The 20,818-nt window shown below is 41.5% G+C and overlaps 1 protein-coding gene across 1 annotated transcript in view; it reads right to left on the bottom strand.

Annotated features, from left to right (window-relative positions):
• The window catches only part of LOC134537259 (homeobox protein unc-4 homolog), a 114,879-nt gene that overhangs the window by 18,373 nt on the left and 75,688 nt on the right, over positions 1–20,818 (bottom strand). Inside the window, exon 2 of the mRNA XM_063377529.1 lies at positions 10,167–10,348. Coding sequence (XP_063233599.1) covers positions 10,167–10,348 — 182 coding nt within the window. The remainder of the gene's footprint in view (positions 1–10,166; positions 10,349–20,818) is intronic.

Here is a 20,818-nt window from a genome sequence, read left to right as displayed (position 1 = left end):
AAATAAATTTAGTGGAGGGGATGACTTTGTTTTATTCAAAGATTGCAGGCGTGAACGTAGAAATTCTCGTTTTATAACGTCGATTTTCTAGTCGTTAACGTGTAAACAATCTAGGAGAGCAGTAACAAGAAAATCCAAGTTTTTTAAAGCTATTATTTCAGAAGCTTGCTCACACTGCCGTTACTTAAAGATCCATTGGTTCTGCCGCAAAAGAATTACGGTTTGAGCAAAATTCTGTCTTCTGTAATATATATATATGTGTGTGTGTGTTGATTCCACTTGGGGGTCTTGCGGAATTGCATTAAAAAAAACTATACAATTATTTTGTGTGTGCGTCGGTATTTGCTTCTAGACACAACTCCTGCCTTCTGAAATGAAAACCCTTATTTGAACCACAGCACTTACCTTCTGTATAACGCGCTTCAACCACTTTCTCTACCCCACATTCTAAATTAGGAAAGTTTAAACATTTTATTTTTAACTAGCGCATGTTTGTGTTGTTTTAAACCTCTCCCGATCCTCTGCTGTTATAAATTGACGGCATCACGAGTTTTGTAATCTTATTTGAAATTTTCTCCAAAAAAATCTCGTTCTATTACTATTCTCAACACTTAATTTCACTTTATTTTTTATATTGGTAAATGTAACACAGTTTCACCGCTATGCCGTTCAAAAATACAAAACTTCTTCATTTTTCTTATATTTATGTTAGTTGTACTTAAAACTATGTTTTACTTGTAGCAATATAAATATATTTATTTTTATTATGATTATTTACTCGAGCATAGTTATGTTGTAAGAGACGTTTGTAGAACTAATGGCCAAATTTATTTTCTCTGAAATTGCGTCAGTAGCCATTTAATCAACAGCTTGGCATGAGCTCCTGTGTCTAAATCTGTAAATTAACTATTACGGATGTTGACATTAATTTGGGAATTTATTATACGTAAAAAAATACCAATCAATCGTCCGAGTGAATAATTTCCGACCTGAAAAACGGAACGTCAGTCAACTTGATGTCTGGGCTAAGTGTTTTGGCACAAAGAGTACCTACACCTTGACATGGAAGATGGAGTGTCAGGCAGGCTACCTGATCCTCACTCTATCGTTGCTCGGCTCACTGAATATATCCTGGCCTGGAAGACGGATCGTCAGTCTACCTGATCTCCACTCTATGAGTTCTCGGCCCAATGAACACCTCCCCGCCGGTAAGACGGAACGTCAGTCTACCTGATCTCCACTCTATGTGTGCTTGGCACAATGAACACCTCCCTGCCGGTAAGACGGAACGTCAGTCTACCAGATGTCCGCTCTATGTGTGCTTGGAACAATGAACACCTCCCTGCCGGTAAGACGGAACGTCAGTCTACCTGATCTCCACTCTATGTGTGCTTGGCACAATGAACACCTCCCTGCCGGTAAGACGGAACGTCAGTCTACCTGATCTCCACTATATGGGTTCTCGGTCCAATGAACACCTTCATGCTGGTAAGACGGTACGTCAGTCTACCAGATGTCCGCTCTATGTGTGCTTGGTACAATGAACAACTCCCTGCCGGTAAGACGGAACGTCAGTCTACCTGATCTCCACTCTATGGGTTCTCGGCCCAATGAGCACCTCCCTGCCGGTAAGACGGAACGTCAGTCTACCTGATCTCCACTCTAAGGATTCTCGGTCCAATGAACACCTTCATGCTGGTAAGACGGTACGTCAGTCTACCAGATGTCCGCTCTATGTGTGCTTGGTACAATGAACAACTCCCTGCCGGTAAGACGGAACGTCAGTCTACCTGATCTCCACTCTATGGGTTATCGGCCCAATGAGCACCTCCCTGCCGGTAAGACGGAACGTCAGTCTACCTGATCTCCACTCTAAGGATTCTCGGTCCAATGAACACCTTCATGCTGGTAAGACGGTACGTCAGTCTACCAGATATCCGCTCTATGTGTGCTTGGTACAATGAACAACTCCCTGCCGGTAAGACGGAACGTCAGTCTACCTGATCTCCACTCTATGGGTTCTCGGCCCAATGAACACCTCCCTGCCGGTAAGACGGAACGTCAGTCTACCTGATCTCCACTCTATGGATTCTTGGTCCAATGAACACCTTCATGCTGGTAAGACGGTACGTGTCTACCAGATGTCCGCTCTATGTGTGCTTGGTACAATGAACAACTCCCTGCCGGTAAGACGGAACGTCAGTCTACCTGATCCCCACTCTATGGGTACTCGGCCCAATGAACACCTCCCTGCCGGTAAGACGGAACGTCAGTCTACCTGATCTCCACTCTATGGATTCTTGGTCCAATGAACACCTTCGTGCTGGTAAGACGGTACGTGTCTACCAGATGTCCGCTCTATGTGTGCTTGGTACAATGAACAACTCCCTGCCGGTAAGACGGAACGTCAGTCTACCTGATCCCCACTCTATGGGTACTCGGCCCAATGAACACCTCCCTGCCGGTAAGACGGAACGTAAGTCTACCTGATCTCCACTCTATGGATTCTTGGTCCAATGAACACCATTAATGCTGGTAAGACGGAACGTCGTTCTACCAGATGTCCGCTCTATGGGTCCCTCGGCTCCAGCGCCAGCGGGGCGAGATGCGCTGCTGTTGCTCGACGGTCGAGAAGGGTAAAAAGGAGTGGGGAAGGGGGCAGGGGTTTCCCTGTTACAGCTCTATCCCCCCCTGATAATTCCCGCCAAATAACACATAATGATAGTGTTGGTGGCAGTCTTGCCGGTGACGGATGCCCCTGCTGCCCGCCCGCCGGCCATTAAGCTAATGAGCGTCCCACGGCGCCCGTCCGGGAGGGGGTTGGTGGAGGGGGGGGGGAATTTTCATATTGAATTAGAAGCCAGTAATTACACAGGGCCCTGGTTGTTATTTTCAGCTTTCTTACCCCGGCGCCCCGAATTGGTTGGAGGGGGGGGGGGGTGTGTGGGGTGGGCTGTCCGTCAGGACTGACCCACCCTCGCGGGGTCTCGAGGCGAGGTACTCTTAGTGCCCTCTTCGTCGTCGTCCCACCCATCCTCATCATAACTCCCCCGGGCACAATGCATTTCGGGATGACGTGCGGCCGGCATCATCGCGGCAGCATCCCTGCAGAGGAGGCTCGCCGGACATCCATCTGGCGGGAACTCTTTCCCTTGATGTCTCACTCCGCCCGGAACCCACCTGCGAGTCTCGGTCCGACGGTCGGGCAGATGGTCTCGGTGAAGTAGCCGAGACATTCATCATGCCGGTTGCGTATGCGTCTTTGTCGTAACATTAAAAAAAAATAAAAATAAAAAAATAAGGGAATAAACTCACTTAACCTTCCCAGGCACACTTTTTTCAATTCCTAAGATATACTTAATGTAAATATTTTTAATAGTAACTAAACTATAATTTGGATTATTTTTGTGCAGTGATAATCTTACGCTATAGTTTTAATATTCGTGTATAATAATTTGACAATAATTAACAAAAGTAAATAAAGTTTATTTATTTTTTAGCCATAAAATATGATGTCCACTAGAATGTAGGTACACGTTAATCCACACATTCAAGGTTCTATAAACTCCATGTATCACTGAGATATAAATTGTCCACCTCACTAAACGAATAGACGATTAACCTTGTAATACATTAGGCACAACTGTGCAATTAATTAGATTTTATTTTATGATCTTAATTACTGTGGTACCCATCGGTGACGAAGTATATTTCTGCTTCTTCGAAAAGTGTTCTAATTAACTACCATATCTGCATTCGTCTATGTAGATTATTTTAAGAATAATAATCGCAATATTTATTGAATATTTTAACATAGGCAGTAGGCTAATCCCTATTCTTATCGATGTTGTGGCCCCGTGTTGCCGTGCATTGTTATGGCATTAAATCTGTAACGTTATACGCAACGTATAAGTCAAGAAAATTGTCAATTTGATTGTTTTATTTTTCTGTTTAAGTGGTACATATTGCTATAGCGACTATTAAAGTGTACGAAGTTTCGCTGTCATGAAGTTTCATTAGGCGCAGCAACAAGCTTGGTACGTCCCCCGATGAATACAAACATGACGATACCCGAGTTAACGGCGCCAGACGCGGGTCCGCAGGCTGGACGAGATAAACGGGAAAGTGAGCTCTGCGCATGTTCGGAATTTGGGGGAACCGGATCGGTAATGAAAAGAACACAACATTCCGCCCCCCCCCCCCCCTTCCCCCTCCTCACACACACACACACACACAAAAAATTGGTTGTCTGTAAAGTCGGTTTACGGACGATAGTTTAACGTGGCAACGTCATAACAAAACATTCATGAAATGATTGCATACTTTTATGAATAAAATTGAATCATTTTTATTGAATAATCACTATTTTGTATGGATACAAAGGAGTGAAATGAAATCTACAATTTAATTGATAAATTTACTTTTATTTGCACTCATTAATTCAAATATGTTTATTACTTTAACGAACAGATTATTTTAACTATAACTTTTATACGTGTTTGCTATTTAACTTCTTCCAATCCGTGTTATTATGTTAAGGGTAGGACGATGATAGGAAAAGTAGGAAACGAATGGGAGTGTTCTAAGTTTAACGTGCCTCGAAGAAGTCAAATCGATGGTTGTTCCAATCGAGTGGAAGAGAGATAAATGCGGCGCAAGCGTGCAATGAGCGTAACGGGACAGTGTGCGTAACGGGACAATGTGCGCTACGGGACACTTTTTTCGTGCGTGCAGCCGGCGTTCGTCGATTTATAATAGACGTTGTCACGTCAAAAAAAAAATTGGGACTGGCTGCGTCCGGCCGTGCAACTGGGGAACACACACAGAACCGGCCTCAAGCGTGTCTCGGCGGTCCTATGGTCGTGGCACAGGATACCGGAGAGGCACCTGGACGAGCACCGCCCTTTCAGGTCCTGCAGGACTTCGTCACCGCCGCCGCCGTCGTCGTCGTCGTCGTCGCCGCCGCATTCCTTCACGCGCGCCCAGGTGCGCCCCGACCCGGGTGGTCCCCTTGCCTCGCTGTAAACACTGGACCCGACTGCGCGGTCGCTTATAGATTTCACGGCCATCACGCACCATCTCGGGGCAGGACAGCCCCCCCGGTAGGTGGATTGGGGGGGGGGGGGAAGAGGGGTCCGACCACGCGTCACGCGACGCGGTAGGCCCCGGAAGAGTGATTCGGTTCTCTTTCGGGGAGGGGCAATTAGCGACCATTAGACTCCACGCCACACGCGGTGCGACGCTACGGGACTTGCCCATTCTGCGACACCCCCCTTTAAACGGCACCATTTTTTGCTCTTCGATCACCGGTCCAATAATCTCATCCCAAGAATTTATTTTTTTTTTCCCCCCGATAATTCCTCTTAAAAGGTGTTTCAGCAAACGCATGCTGGGACTGCACAGAAAAACAAAATATAAGTACTCTACTTTTACAAAAGATCCCCCTTGGAAACCAGTTGCCTAGATATAGTTTGTAATGCTACAAGAAAGATATTGTGAATTTATGTGACACATGGCTATGGTTATTTTTGCATGTATTAAATACAATTTTAATTTGTGTTTCGTTAAAGTATATATTTATTTAATAATAGAAAAGATGATCTAATATGTCTCTATTTTACTTTATTTTGTTGTATCATGCTAATTATATGCGTAGATAATACTGTAAAGCTATCCATGGAACGAATTAGAAATAACTTTAACTATTGGAGATACTGGGATGACACAAAGTAGATTTGCATGGGTAAGAATCTGAACACAGTATTACTGCGAACTTTTTTTATTAGTGATACGGTTATTTTCATGTAAATGTGCAAAATGTACAAATGTCTGTAACTTTACATGAATAATTATTTTCCATTTACAAAAAATATATATAGGTATAGACTACATTGTACGCGATCTTCGCTCGCGTAAACTTAAGTTTATACTTTTTTTTAGTATGCGGTCACCGGCGTCAAAAGTAATGTTGGGTATATTTTTGTTGGTGGGCTGGAACTATATGAAGTCACTTTAGTCAACTGTGACGCGGCGAGCAAATGGTTTATGCGGTTGCCGCAAAATAGCAGCTCACACGGCCCGCTGGCTCGTATTTACTGATTTTTAATAACAACTGAAAACATATGCTTCCTCTACTTAATATAGAAAGTAATCCTGACGCAACAAATAATTTTATTGATGCATTGATGCATTAAACTAAAAAATAAAGAGCCTTCCAAATACTTCATATATGGTGCATACCTTGTTGGATGTGGTTGTAATTACAAAAAAAAATTGGTTGTCTGTAAAGTCGGTTTACGGACGATAGTTAAACGTGACGTCATAACAAAACATTGATGAAATGATTGCATACTTTTATGAATAAAATTGAATCATTTTTATTGAATTATCACTATTTTGTATGGATACAAAGAAGAAGTGAAATGAAATCTACAATTTAATCGATAAATTTACTTTTATTTGCACTCATTAATTCAAATATGTTTATTACTTTAACGAAGAGATTATTTTAACTAAAACTTTTATACATGTTTGCTATTTAACTTCTTCCAATCTGTGTTATTCTTTTAAGGCTAGTACGATGATAGGAAAAGTAGGAAACGAATGGAAGTGTTTCAAGTTTAATGTGCCTCGAAAAAGTCAAATCGATGGTTGTTCCAATCGAGTGGAAGAGAGCGTATAATGAGCGTAACGCGACAAAGAGCGTAACGGGGCAATGAGTCATCCTTTTTCGTGCGTGCAGCCGGCGTTCATCGATTTATTAGACGTTGTCACGTCAAAAAAATATATATATGCGTGCGTGGAGTCCACGCATGACATAAATTAAACTTCTTATTTATTGGGTATAGATAGAGATAAATGATTATTATTTTTATAGGACAAGAGATAATAATTGAGAACAGTAAGAAAGTGGATGTTAACTAAAATGAAAATAATGTATTTTTCCTGTACTATCGCAACCGTTCACTGGCCCTTTTTGACGCCTCATTTGGCGGTATACTCCCCAGTTGTCTTTGGTAATACCTACCTCTTATCTGCTTCTATATTATTATTAGGCATGATGTTAAACCACGATCTCCAACTAAATAAAATGAAAGAATAAAAAAACACTCCAATCGAACATAAATTACACTTATAAAGTCAGTAAGTCCGATGACATTTGAAATCACAGTGTTCACATACCAAAAATAAATTACACTTAAAAAGCCAATCTCTTAAGTCTATACGTCATTATTACATTTTCAATCAAACTATTCACATAAAAATGAATGAAACTTATAGAATTAATTGCAAAAATCAATAACCATTTTTCCACACGAAAAAATAACTTATAGATACTTTTAATTAAATAAAAGAAATATGGTTACGTTAATCCTTAGCCGTTAAGAAAACTGAGAAGTAGACAAACACAAGCAGCGTTACGAGAATTCTGTAGCATCACTGCTGTGCCATTTCTACCTCTCCTCTGCCGTCTCCCCTTCCGGCCGTTACAACTAGCATATAGCATGCTCCACTACGCACCTACCACTCCCCTTGCCGTCTTCCCATTCGACCGTTAGCGCATGCGCTGGAGTGGCGTCGCCGCTGATTCACTATCTATCCCCTTATCTACCGGCTCCCCTCGTGTTATCGGAATTTTCGTAACGTTCGAAAATTGTAGCCCCATCAGAAAAGAAGTTTCACTTCAAAAAAAATACACCATGTTTATGCATTATTTGTAATTTTGTGAATCTGTCTCTATCAAGAAAAATAAGTACATAGAAAGTGTCAGTATAACTGCAAGTACATTTTATTTAGGTTTTACTAACCCGATGATGGTATTTGACGGAATATTTGGCTTACCAACCCCTGAATAGAATCGCAATCGTTTGCTTTCTCTCGCTTCTCGAGTTGTGCTCACGAGGGCCCACGAGGAAGGACGCGTATAAGGACCCAATACGCGCCAAACCACATGGGGGAGTTCACTTCTCCTGGGGTGGTGTTTCTCATGCTGAAGACAAGTGCTTTGTTTCCAAGGGCCTTTGATAGCGCGCGGGAGGGCGCGGTCGTGCGCCATCCCTCAAGAGGTCGTGGAGATGCGCCCTCTTTTTATTGTGAAACTTGCCTGGAGGCCGGCCCTCTGGGAGGATGTCGGAATGGCGCGGTTAACCCCGGCAAAGATGTTCCTGATGCGGCGGAGGGAGGGAGACTCCTTGGTTCCCCGGGGGAACCATCACAGGGTGAGGGGGGGTGTACTCCCCCTTCCCCCTCCCTGCTCCTCCGAGATGCAGCGCATCTGGTGATGGGTCAAGTGCGAGCAGGCGATTATAAGCAGGAGGGCGCTGGTCCCCTGGGGATTTCCGGGCCTGGTTCAGAGGGCGTTCTCCCAGGGCTGGGCGGTGGAGGAAACATACTGTTGTGGGCGGGTGCCAATACGTGCATCCCAGATAATCCGAGCACTGCTCAGTTCTTGTGAAGTGAACCTTTTTTTTTAGTCTGGTATGTGTAAAAAAATATAGTTCTACTTGCTATAATGTTTTGTCAGTTTTAACTGTCAGGAATAGATTGCCAAACATTCAGATTAGCCACAATTTGAGTCTATCATAGTTTTTTTTTGCGTATAGAACTGTCGAAACCACTAGCCAAAGGGTCTGCTATAAAAGTACTAAGGGTAAGGTTTATTGTCACACTTTTAAGTACATTTATGCTACTCGAAAAATTTTTTGGCACCACCTGGAGTTCGTGAAAGTGTGTGATGAATAGTTTACTGCGAACAGTAGATAAACGTACACACTTTATGACATCATAACACATATTTTACTTCATTGAACCAACCAAAACAAAGAAATAAATTTGGAAATTGCATCATTCTTTGAATCTACCAGGTCGAAACCTTCTGAGAACTGTTAGTACCCCTTGTGTTACAGCATGATTGAACCCTCTTCTGCACGCTGTCTACAATGTGGTCGAGTCATTACTTGTGCATCCTGTCGCATTCTTCTACAGCGGCTCTTCTGAGGTCGAGTATGTTCCGGGGTGGTTTTCCGAGGCCACCACTGCACATGAAAAAATTCCCCAAGCATGCTCAGCTGGGTTCATGTTTGAAGACATGACAGACAGTTTCATTCTGATGATGTCAGCTTCCTGGAAGAAGGATTCAATATCTGGGATCAATGCACTCGTATATTGTAATCTTTAAAGGTAAACTCCATTGCCTATATGTTGGCGAGAGGGCAGAACAATGGACTGGAGGATTCTGTCCATATACTTACTATGCAGTCCTCAAACTGCCTTCTACGACGATAAGTGGCATCCGACATCCATACATGGTGTCTGCCCAAAACATGATCAGTACACCTCCCTACTGGACCATAACGTGTGTCTGAGTCTTTGATTGGTACTAGGCTATCTCCAAGGGCTCACCCGATGATTGCCACTCGTCAGAAAAGAGGATCTTAAGACACTGCTCCAGGATCCATTGCAAGTGTTGCCTTACACATATTCTCCTGGTGCCTCGGACCTGGCTGTTAGTGGAGAGAATCGTTTTGGACATCTGGAGGCTCTGTGGAAACTGTTTCCTTCGTGTTAGACGTCTGGCGGCTAAGTTTTACCTTTGGTGGCGAATTCTTACAATATTGGTGACACAGTTGCTTCCAGAAAGGAATTGTGAAGTACTGTGGTGTTCCTCCCTCGGTTCCTACGAGCTATAATTCGTTTGTAGCTATCATCAGACGGTGTTGTTGATCGTGAGTGAGCACAGTGGGGAAATTCTTCGTCATCTTGTGTAACACGATGATTCCGACATGTTCTAAAGTCGTCGCTGTGGTGTACACCGACCCAACAGGAAATTGCTGCACGGTCAACCCGTCCTGTCACAGAGTAACAAGCAATGCACATTCACTGCTTAATGCCTTTATTAGTTATATAATGTGGCGCGCTTTTCTGGGGGTACACCGGGACCGCAGGTCACAATCGACTCTCAGCGGGCAGGAGGCGATATTTTCGGCTGCAATGTGTCCCGGTCAAGACACCACGCACGTACACATCGGGCATGATCATACGACATCAGGATGACGCAGAACCTTTGTTTGAGTAGAGTATCGAAGGTTAAGGTGACGGGAAGGAAGCACAGTGTTGTGGAGACCACGCGTGAGGAGCGTGAGTGAGGTTGTCGAGGTTGTACTGACCGCGACGCGGGACTCCTTGAGGTCGAGCCTCATGGCGAGCGCCTCCCTCATGAAGACGTCGGGGTAGTGGCTGGCCAGGAACGCCCTCTCCAGCTCCTCCAGCTGCCAGCTGTTGAAGTTGGTGCGCGACCGCCGCCGCTTGCTGCTGCCGTTCGCTCCGCCCACGTCATCGCCGTCAGCGTCTGGCAACGGAGAAAAAAACAAAACGTACAATTGTGCGAGGGACTTCATCTCTTTCATTTCGCAGTACTATACTACCATGCAACAAGGAGACAATCGATAAACTGAAGTCATTCGTAGGCACTCTAGAAGAAAAAAAAGAACTGCCCAAAATCCTTCCAGGTGCTTTATTTAATTTCCACGATCCTACAACAAGTCATATGTATAACAAACCGCAAAGGGATCTCCACACGTCTAAAAGCACATTTAGCGTATATCACACATAACATAAATCCTTTAGCCATAGTACAGCTTTGAAATGAAACTTTGACCAAGCCCAACACATTGTACATATTTCCAACTACAGTCTTTGTCAGAGAAGACATATAAATAAAAAAAACACTAACATCAACAGAGAAGATAGGTAAATGACAAGAAATATCGGGAATTTCTTGTTTCACCATTATCAGGAACGGTCACCGTACAAGAAATAACCACAGTCAAGACTGCTGCACAATGCTAAGTAAACCCGACCGTGTCGGGGAAGCCGTCTGTGGAAAGTATTTTCCTACTGTCACCTGACTGTAATAGTTTCTTTGTTCAGCGAAATATTGTGTGGTTTATTCCAAATTATTTTTCTATGGTTCAATGTAATAATCTTTATGTAATACTAGTATTTAAATTGTATTCACTTCACTGATATGTTTATTCTCTACAATTGGATTTTTTTTTTTTTAGTTTGTTCTTGGAAGCAACAGAAAAACTCGTTACAAATGATGATAAATTCATAAATATAACTTTTCAAGTAAGTAATTGCCTTTACCTATAGGTAACAGACTATTCAGAGAAGTAAAAATTTTTGATTAAGAAATCATACTACATACTAAATTTCAGTCTGTTATGAGTAAATTTGTCAATATCGTATGGTTTAATAGTTTAGGCCTAGGCATTTTTTTTTTAAATATAGATCTGATTGTTTGAGAGGAACAGAAGATAAAATGATTGCTAAAAACTGTTAGGAACTTCAAAAGTGTCGACAGAATATTTTTCACATTCATGGACAGGAAATGTTTAAACTTTTGAATTGCTAGGACAATATCCATGTTGATAACGAGGACGTAAAGAAAGAATAATGTCTTTTGGCCAACAAAATTTTGTAGGATTTGTACTTCCACTCTTTTAAACGTTTTGTAACTTTAAACGTTTTACAATCTTTTTTTTATTAGTTTTTGTTAAAGCGTAAGTATAAATCAATGTATTTAAAACGAACATTTATTGCGATATTTTTGTTTTAATTTGTTGAATTAGATTTTTCTTCTTCTCCCGGTACGTATCAAGCTCAGCCTAATATAATTCTCGGATCGTAACTTACAATGGTGATGTGCCCTTTTTGAATCCAGCTAACAAGAACTTCGGGAGTTCTATATGGAGAAACAAGCTGTCCTAACCATTTCACCCAGGAGCATTTTACCAGTGAGACCCGTGCCTCTTTACGTGTACGCTCACTGGAACGAATCTTTAAGGAGTTCGTAAAACTTTGTTGCTCGCAGTTGTGATCGTACGGACAGATAAAAAAAAAACCAATGTCAATTACATGATAATATAAACAACTTCTTGTTACCCGTTGCAGCGCATTCGTTACAATTTAATTCACGTTTATGAACTTACCAACCACCTCGAGTGGTTAGAAAATAAAATAAAATGAACCCGTCGTCCAAGTACGCAACTGGTTTACGACCGACTGGACGAGGGAAATTAACTCGCGATGGACGCGATGCGGAAAAAAAATATTTACTACTACGACAAATCCACGTATTACGCGATTAAGATATTTTTTCGAAACGATAAAGTTCGACACATCTGCGATTTCATTGCGATGTTTTTCGAATGACATCGAGAAATGATTTTCGAATGCTGGTTAAGCTGTTGCAATGATAATATTATTGTTCAAATATTTATGCTTTTTTTCTGTTTACTAACAATTATGTTAAATACGTTCACGTACAAAGGCTTATCGGAATGAATGTAACATTTAGATGAAGTATTTTTCTATCAGGTCATTTTAAACAAACTTATAAATATTGGTGGGTGTCGTAAAATGGTCGTGTATTTAATGGCAATAATTATTTTATATCTGGTTGTTTGTTTTCTGTTTGTAGAAAAAAATTAAAAGTTCACAATAATATCATTTTTACTGTCGCATCGCGTCTGTCGCATGATGCATGTGATTCCAGCATTAAGTTATACCGTCACGTGCGAAGGAGGGGGAAAAGACAGCGTTTCAACACCTGCTAAGCACATGCGTTACATTTATGTGACATTTGAGTTTGCGAAGAACATTCATGTATCATTTTTTGGTGGAATGAATGGGTGTGTTACTAAATCCGAGGGGGGAGGGAGGGGGTTGTTTAAGGGGAAGGAAGTACCTCTAAGGACATTCACCCCTTTAAGCCCACGCTCGCTACGTATGGAATTTATTAATTTTATCGGTGATTAACGCTTATTTCGCAGCTAGTTTCCAGGTATATTCCACTGAATTAAAACAGTCGGCAATAGCAAGCTGACAGAACATTACGTTGATATCGTTCCGCTGATTTAAAGCCACTTACTGAGATTTAGTTTGCACTTATTCGTGCAATTTAATCAGTACATCGGTAACTCGGAGGCGTAAGACACTCTGTCACACAAACCATTATTTATCATGAAAGCAGTTTAAAGAATTTTAAATAGTACCTCATTTATTTACTCAACTATTTTCTACCAAAAAAAAGTTAATATTTGACATATCGTAGGTCTTAGTGTTGCCACACTTCAAACCACACGTCAAATGGTGGTCAGGTTTGTGGTTAAAAGTGTATTTTGCCCAAAAGTGGACTCGGCGACTTTTGTCTCAGAGGTACAGATATAGTAAATCGAAATAATTTTAACCAACCCTTTCTTACCGCGTACAGTGTTAAAAAAAATCTACATTAATTATTTGGGTAAAACAAATACGGGTACTGAGTTACTATGAACATGAATTCACAAGAAACATATTGAAGTGTTAACAAAACCTCAAACAATTCCACGAACATGTTTAACCTTGTTCACAGCGGAACACGAAAAATGTTTTACATTGTTCACAGCTGAGCACGGAACATGTTTAACCTTTTTAACAGCGGAACACGGAACATGTTTAACCTTGTTCACAGCGGAACACGGAACTCGGAAATGTGGGTCCGTCGTAGTTTATAATAATAATATCCAGTTATTTGGAACTATGAAGAATCTTTCGTGCATTTTAAGTTTGTTCTCCTTTGGAAAGTCTGTAAATTAACTGTAATTAATGACAGTGTTGGAGTCAACGGCGAATCCGGTGGAAAGGGGAAAGGGGGGTGGAATCTGACCGCTTGTGAAGTGGAAAATTAAAATAAATTTAAAAAAAAGGAGCAAGGAATGGTAATTATAAAATATGTAACTAATCCTCAAAAACTAGAGTTTAAAAAAAATGCGAGCGCGTCTTTCCGTACTCGCCAGTGATGTATAAAAATCTAACCTCGGTAACGAGCAAATTTGTGTTCTCATGCTGAAAATTAACTTACAACATGAAACTCGGATACGAAACATAAAGTAGAATATTTTTTAAATAATGCCAATCGTGATAAATAAACCAAAATTGTGTTTTCAGCTACATTTCTTGACGAGAATCACACGTAGTTTCCTCGCACGCCACTAGAATTCGCTGCAGGAGCGAAAGGTTAAATAAACTATATAATGAAACGGCTCCGATAAAATCGATGAGTACTTGAGAAAATAATTTAAAAACTGGGTTTGGACGTGATTTTTGACAGCTAATTTTATTAAAATACTGCCCATCTTGTTAAAATTAATTAAAAATTAAGTACTATAGTTTCTCCTTTGTCTTTGTGAACCTTGGTTTACGCCATCCGCCACAGATGGCAGCACCACCGAGGCTACATATTTCCGTTCTATGCGACTTCCGCATCAGAAAATGTAATGATTTTTTTCCCCCTTTTGTCATTGTTTGTTATTATACGGCACTGTGTATCCATCTGCCCCATTAAATAAGTTGAATCTAGATCAATTTGCCCCCTTCCCCCGAACATTTTTCACTTCCCGTTTTGAGCGGGATGTGTTCTCGTTCGCAGATCGAGGAAGCACAGGAAGAACTGACATCATCGAGTTGGAGAAGTGAATGGGAAATACCCTCGAAGGAAAATTTCCTGGAAAAATACACCAACGTAAATTTACATAACTTAATATAAGTATACGTGCTAAGCTAATGATTTCGGAGCCACTGTGGCTGAGTGGTCGTAAGGATCCGCCTCCCAACAAGACGATCTGGGTTCGGTCCCCGGCGAGTGGGAAACGTGGCGGACGTCGCTGTGGCCTGTGTGTTTCTCGACAGCCGGCTTCCATGACCCTGTAGTCATGATGTTATATATGTTTACTTTTTGTAAAAGTTTTAATTCCTTGCAATTAATTTACGTTACTATGGTATTAGAATACATACATGTAACAAACTTTGAAGTAAAAAAAAAGGGTAGGTTTGGGGTTTGGTTATATTTTACATTTATAAAATTGTTAATAAAACTTATTTGTGTGTTTCTGTTTAGAGAGAAAAAAAAATTCCGGTTTAGCGGGAAATGTTTCTCTAAATCATCAGGAAAATTTTTTCATGGAACTACTTTCCCGCAGAGCTGACATCTCTACCCCGAGTCGAGTCTCCTGTTTCTGGTCGAACTGCGTCTGGGGGATCACGAGTTCCCCCTTCCCCTCCCCCTCCCTTTAACCGTCCCTTAACATTGCCAAAGGAACTATTTCAATTGTTGATCGTGTGCCCGCTACCTGCAGCGCGGCGCCGCACATGAATAATTCACCGGCGGAGGAATTTCGCTCCCGCGGGCTGAGCGCACACTGCGGCTAAGCGAACACCCGCCACGTTTGGGAGGTCCGAGACGTATTTGTTGCGCGCTCGACCCACAATGTAAAAAAAAAATTGGTTGTCTGTAAAGTCGGTTTACGGACGATAGCATAACGTGACAACGTCATAACAAAACATTGATGAAATGATTGTATACTTTTGTGAATAAAATTGAATCATTTTTATTTTAATAATAAAAGAATAAATACTTGAAATTATACTAGTAATCAGATTTTTAAAATGTAAGAATAATTAACCTTTATTGCCGAAATTGTTGTTTAAATAAGCAATGAAAACCACATTAACTTTTCACTTCACTTTATAAACAGTCGACGAAACAGTTCACGTGTAGATGTAAGTTGTGTGCTGCCGCTGTCTTTCTTCTCCTCGGACGCATAGGCCAATCGAGTGGAAGAGAGATAGATGCGGCGCAAGCGTACAATGAGCGTAACGGGACATAGCGTAACGAAATAATGTGTGTAACGGGACAATTTTTAGTGCGTGCAGCCGGCGTTCATCGATTTATTAGACGTTGTCACGTCAAAAAAAAATTGTATATGTATGGGGTGTGGCTGTGTCATGGACACGGCCGTGTGTTGTACGTGAATATGTGCACGTAACAGGTAATATTTTCTATACAAAACATAAAATACGCTATTTTTTATTTTAACACCATATATATATACTTTAACTATTTTACACTAATGTTTTATGTGTGCAATCGATAGATTTTGACGAGAGCTGACGATTGAAACCCAAACGAACGTCGTAGCTTCTCCGAGTCAAACGTTTTACTAAATGGAAATCTCGAGACGCAGCAAAATGACCTCCAAATGGCGGCGCTTCCCCCTCCACCGCGCGCGATGCGTCACAGTCTTCACTTAGCGTGAAGAATTCTTTGATCCTTTAGCTATCCAGTGGTGTAATTAAATTTTGGATGGAGATGATAGATACGTAGCTGCAACACCAAACTGTATCCCCTGATTTTGTTATCATTCGTGTTTTTAATTGCCTCCCACTATGGAAGCAATTTTAAACACTTTATTCACGACAAAAAAGTTTTGATGTGTAAACATCCTAGCTCTCCACACACGGCATTTGGTAGGAGCACTTCAGTGAAAATAATGGAACGGAAATCCGTGAACTAAATGTGGCACAAAGTGGCGGACCTAACGTGTGGCAACATAAACCCGTATATGATTACTTTAAAAACACGTTACGGGCCATACCAAACGTAATGGTATGCCAAATGAATCTTGATGATAGCGAAACTATCAAGTAATATATCAGACAAACTAAAATAGTCTTAAAAAGGAATCACAAGTTTTAAAATAGTTACGAAAACTGTCATTACAATGGTTATAATACTGTATTTAAAAATACCTAATGTCCGAGCACAAATCACTGGCACTTAAAAAATGTTTATTCGCAAGTCACTCTATGTCTGTCAAGTTCCCGCAGTTCGCACTCCTCACTGGAGCTAGGCTCGACAGTGGTTCGCCCCTTGCCTCTTACCACGCGCCTGTCCACACACACGGTCTCGCGCCAACAGGTCACATTCTCTAGATTTCGTCACTCCGCGTCACTCTGGAGGGTGATAAAGAAAGGGGGGGGGGGGGGGATCTCTCGCCCTCTTCGCCGATGTCGCACTTCCCTTCGCTCGGAATCCGATCAGAACTCGTCGCGGAACTCACGTATCACACCCCGCGGAACTCTGTCGCCGAACTCACCGCGGAACACTGTCGCCAAACTCTCGCCGCGTACACGCAAAAACAACCATAGCAATGTGTTGCAAAAATGAGCAAAATATGTATTGTAGTATTACAAACTACATCTTGACAACTGGTTTCAAAGGAATTCTTTTGTAAAAGAACAAAAACATTTTTTGAATGTTTCTTCGTAGGGAACGGAAATAGGCTTTCTTTCGCCCGAAGCACAAAAAAAAATGATTATAAAAAAAACCCTCCCCCTTCCTTTCGCCCAGAAACTCTAAATATACCCGGCATAATTTGTTTGGCACCTGTGCTCATTGTATCTGTAATTAAGTTGAATTTTATCCAACCTCGTGCACCTATCAGTGTCAACTATTGTAGGCTATGCACATTGTGTCCACGCGGCCATTTTTGTGTACAAATTACCTTTTGCAGACGTTTATTTTCTTTTTTTAAATATTACTTTAACGGACTTTTATTATACTTATTTGTATTCCATTTTTTTTTAGGATTTAAATTCATTATTCAATTATTTGATTGCAGTGTAAGCATTTGTGTTTTGTTTAGTTACGTCTCCAGGCGCGTGTTGCACGGGACCGCCGCTTGGGAGCGCGAGCGGCGAGGCTGGATGACGTCATGCAGACAGCGCTCCGTCCGGCGGCTCGCATGGCGAACTAGTGTCGAGGGGTGACGCGCCGCGTCTGCTGCGAGCCGTTCGTGCTGTTCCGTTGCTTCGACGGCACCGACTGCGCAGCGCAAGGTAACGAGGGGCGACATGATGTCCCACAGTAGCTTGGCTTATGGCTTATGGGTAGAGACCTGTAAAATTCGCGATTTCAAATCCCTAAAGGATAGACTCCATGATCCTCTATGCACTCGTGCAAATTACATCTGCTGATTGGTTACCGACTCGTAACACCTGTTGACTGGAATGATCGTGATTCGCTAATTCTTCTGTAAAAGATTCTTCATTGGCCCAGAGTCCTTCAGATAAACTGTGGCCCAATCACTGAAGCAAAATAATGTCAAATTTATTTGGACTCTTTCCTATCGCGAAATGAATCCGCGAATTTTACAGGTCTCTACTTACGGGTTGTATCCGTGAACCAAAGCGAACGTATCTCTGACGTTTTTGTCGACATTGCAGCTGTGGGCCAATCACCGAAAAAAAAAACCACTGCAGCCAATCGGGAAACACTCCTCTCTCAGGCAAGAGTATTAAAGGCACGAATAACTTGTGATAACCTCAGTGGGGTAACTCTACCCTGATGATGGCGGCTACGATGTTGACCGAAACGTTGGTGATATGTTCGCCTTGGACGCGCGGCTACAACCCAGAAGCCAAGCCTGCGATCTTCATAAATTCATGTAACCGTGACATCCGAGGTGCCGGTAACCTTAAAGGCCCGTCTACAATTGTCCTAACCTGTGCGTGGTCCGCGTCCTTATCCGAATGTGAATGACGTCACATTGACGCACGGAAAACAGCTTTGTCTACAATTGTAGTGTCCTATGTAAGAAACTATTGATTTCTAAAGTTGTCACCAGAGCGCAGTAAATGTCTCTCGGTTGTTTTTTATTTTATTTATTGTTTTCGTGCATGTTTTGCAAACGGGAACAGGAAACTCGAATATCATTAGTGTTCTGTTGCTGTTTAATGCTAACAAAGGACACAGGTTGGGACAAAAAGTTCAAATTGACGAATGTCTTCGGACCAGGCAGGTTCGGACCTTCGCCCACTTGACGCATGACATCAGAGGGTCACGTGGACCAATCACCGACGAGTGTCCTTCGGACACAGGTTATGACATTGCAATTGTAGACTAGGCTTTTAACAAGCCCCGTGCAGATTGCGTCATCTTAACTTTACCACGCCTACGAACTGCGGTGACAGTTGCGCATTTTTTTTTTTTTTTACATTTTGTTGCAATGTTTAATGCACGTAACTTTTACGCTAGTTTGATGTTCAGTTACATAGCGAGTGTTTACTATATTTACCAGTCAGTCCCAGTAAAAGATACAGTAAAAAACGACAACTTTCACGAATGCACTGTATTTTGTAAGTTTGAATCACGTATTTTTTTGAAAGCCGTAGTATGGAATGCCGGACTACGTGAATTTGTTCAGGCATGATTTTATTCAGGACATTTGTTGTGATCAGCGTTCCATTAAATTGCTGCGCCCAGTACTACGCACTGTTCGTGCCCATCTGACTGCGTCTCCAAGTGTGCCAGTACAGTCGTGCAAACAATCGTTACTATGAGAATTCGTTGTAGATCCTACATATGATTAGAGTCCCGGAAATTTCGCGGATTCCTCTGGCCTCAGGATAGAATTCACAGTTATAGGTGTGCTCGACCCATGTTTACTTTCCCATTGGTTGATTTCTTAGCGAGAACATTTTTATCCTGGTTATTTGGCACTACCTGATTCGCTTACTTCTCTCCTAGCTGGACATCGTTGGCTCACGGTCGTAGAGGGGCGTGTCCAGATAACTGCGGTCCAATCATGAACACAGTGCGACAGTGTGGAGGTTTGCATTCTAGCTTGCGACTAAATGAATCCGCGATATTTCCGTGGCTCTGCATATGATATATCGCGTGACCATTTTTAGTAACTTTATCTTTTGTAATAAATCACTCACATATAATGTTTTTATGATTATAAGTTACCGCGTAAACTAAGTCAATTTTCACGTTCCTGGAACTGTTTTCTTTGCAAAAATCATGGAATTGAACAAATAGATACAGAGATGAAAAAATGTGGTTCCTTTTTTCATACTGAACCTCATAGGGGTGATATTATCAAAATTCTCCTGTCTTTTACCCTCCCGGCTCCTTGGAAATAAGTTGCCGAGAAAAAGTAAGTCAATTTTCGCGTTCATGGAACTTTTATTCTGTGAAAAAATCATGGATTTGAACGAATAGATGCAGATATAAAAAAATGCCGTTTCTCTTTACTAAGTGACCCATCCAAGAACATCATAGAAGTAATATGGTTGATATGGTTAAAATTCTTTAGTCTTTTACCTCCCCGGACCCTTGGAAAAGAATCGCAGCAAGTTTGCGTTCCTGGAACTGTTTTCTGTGCAAAATTCATTGAACGAATAGATGAAGAGATGAAAAAGTGCGGTTCGTTTTCCAAACTTACACATCCAAGAACTTTATTGGGTTGATACGGTCGAAATTCTTTAGTCTTTTACCTTCCCAGAATCTTGGAAATAAATTGTCGCAAGACTAAGACAATTTTCGCGTTCTTTGAACTGTTTTCTATGCTTGAATCAAGTAATTGATCGAATAGATGCAGATATAAAACATTGTAGTTCCGTTTTCTAAAGTGTCCCATCGAAGAACCTCATAGGTGTGATAAGGTCAAAATTATTTTGTTTTTAACCCTTCGGGACCCTTGGAAATAACTTGTAGATTAAACGAAGTCTATTTTCGCGTTCCTGGGACCATTTTCTGAGAAAAAATCTTGGAATTGTACGAATAGATGGCGAGATGAAAAATTTCGGTTCGTTTTCCAAAATGGCACACCCAAGAACCTTATAGGGGTGATATGATCGAAATTCTTTAGTCTTTTACCTTCCCGGACCATTGGAAATAAATTGTCGCACAACTAAGTCAATTTTCGCGTTCCTTGAACTGTTTTCTGTGCATAAATAATGGAATCAGATAAATAGATGCTGAGATAAAAAAATTGTGGATCCTTTTTCTAAAGTGACCCATCCAAGAACCTTATAGAAGTGATATGGTCGTATTTCATTAGTCTTTTACCATCTCGGACCTTTGGTAATAAATTGTCGCGTAATCTTAAGGCCGATCAGTCCAGCTCAGTGTGAACTAACAGTTTGGGCT

Source organism: Bacillus rossius, chromosome 12 (assembly GCF_032445375.1).
Source record: "Bacillus rossius redtenbacheri isolate Brsri chromosome 12, Brsri_v3, whole genome shotgun sequence".
NCBI lineage: Eukaryota > Metazoa > Arthropoda > Insecta > Phasmatodea > Bacillidae > Bacillus > Bacillus rossius.
Note: the sequence above shows the minus strand (reverse complement) of the source record. Positions and strands in the feature narration are given on the sequence as shown.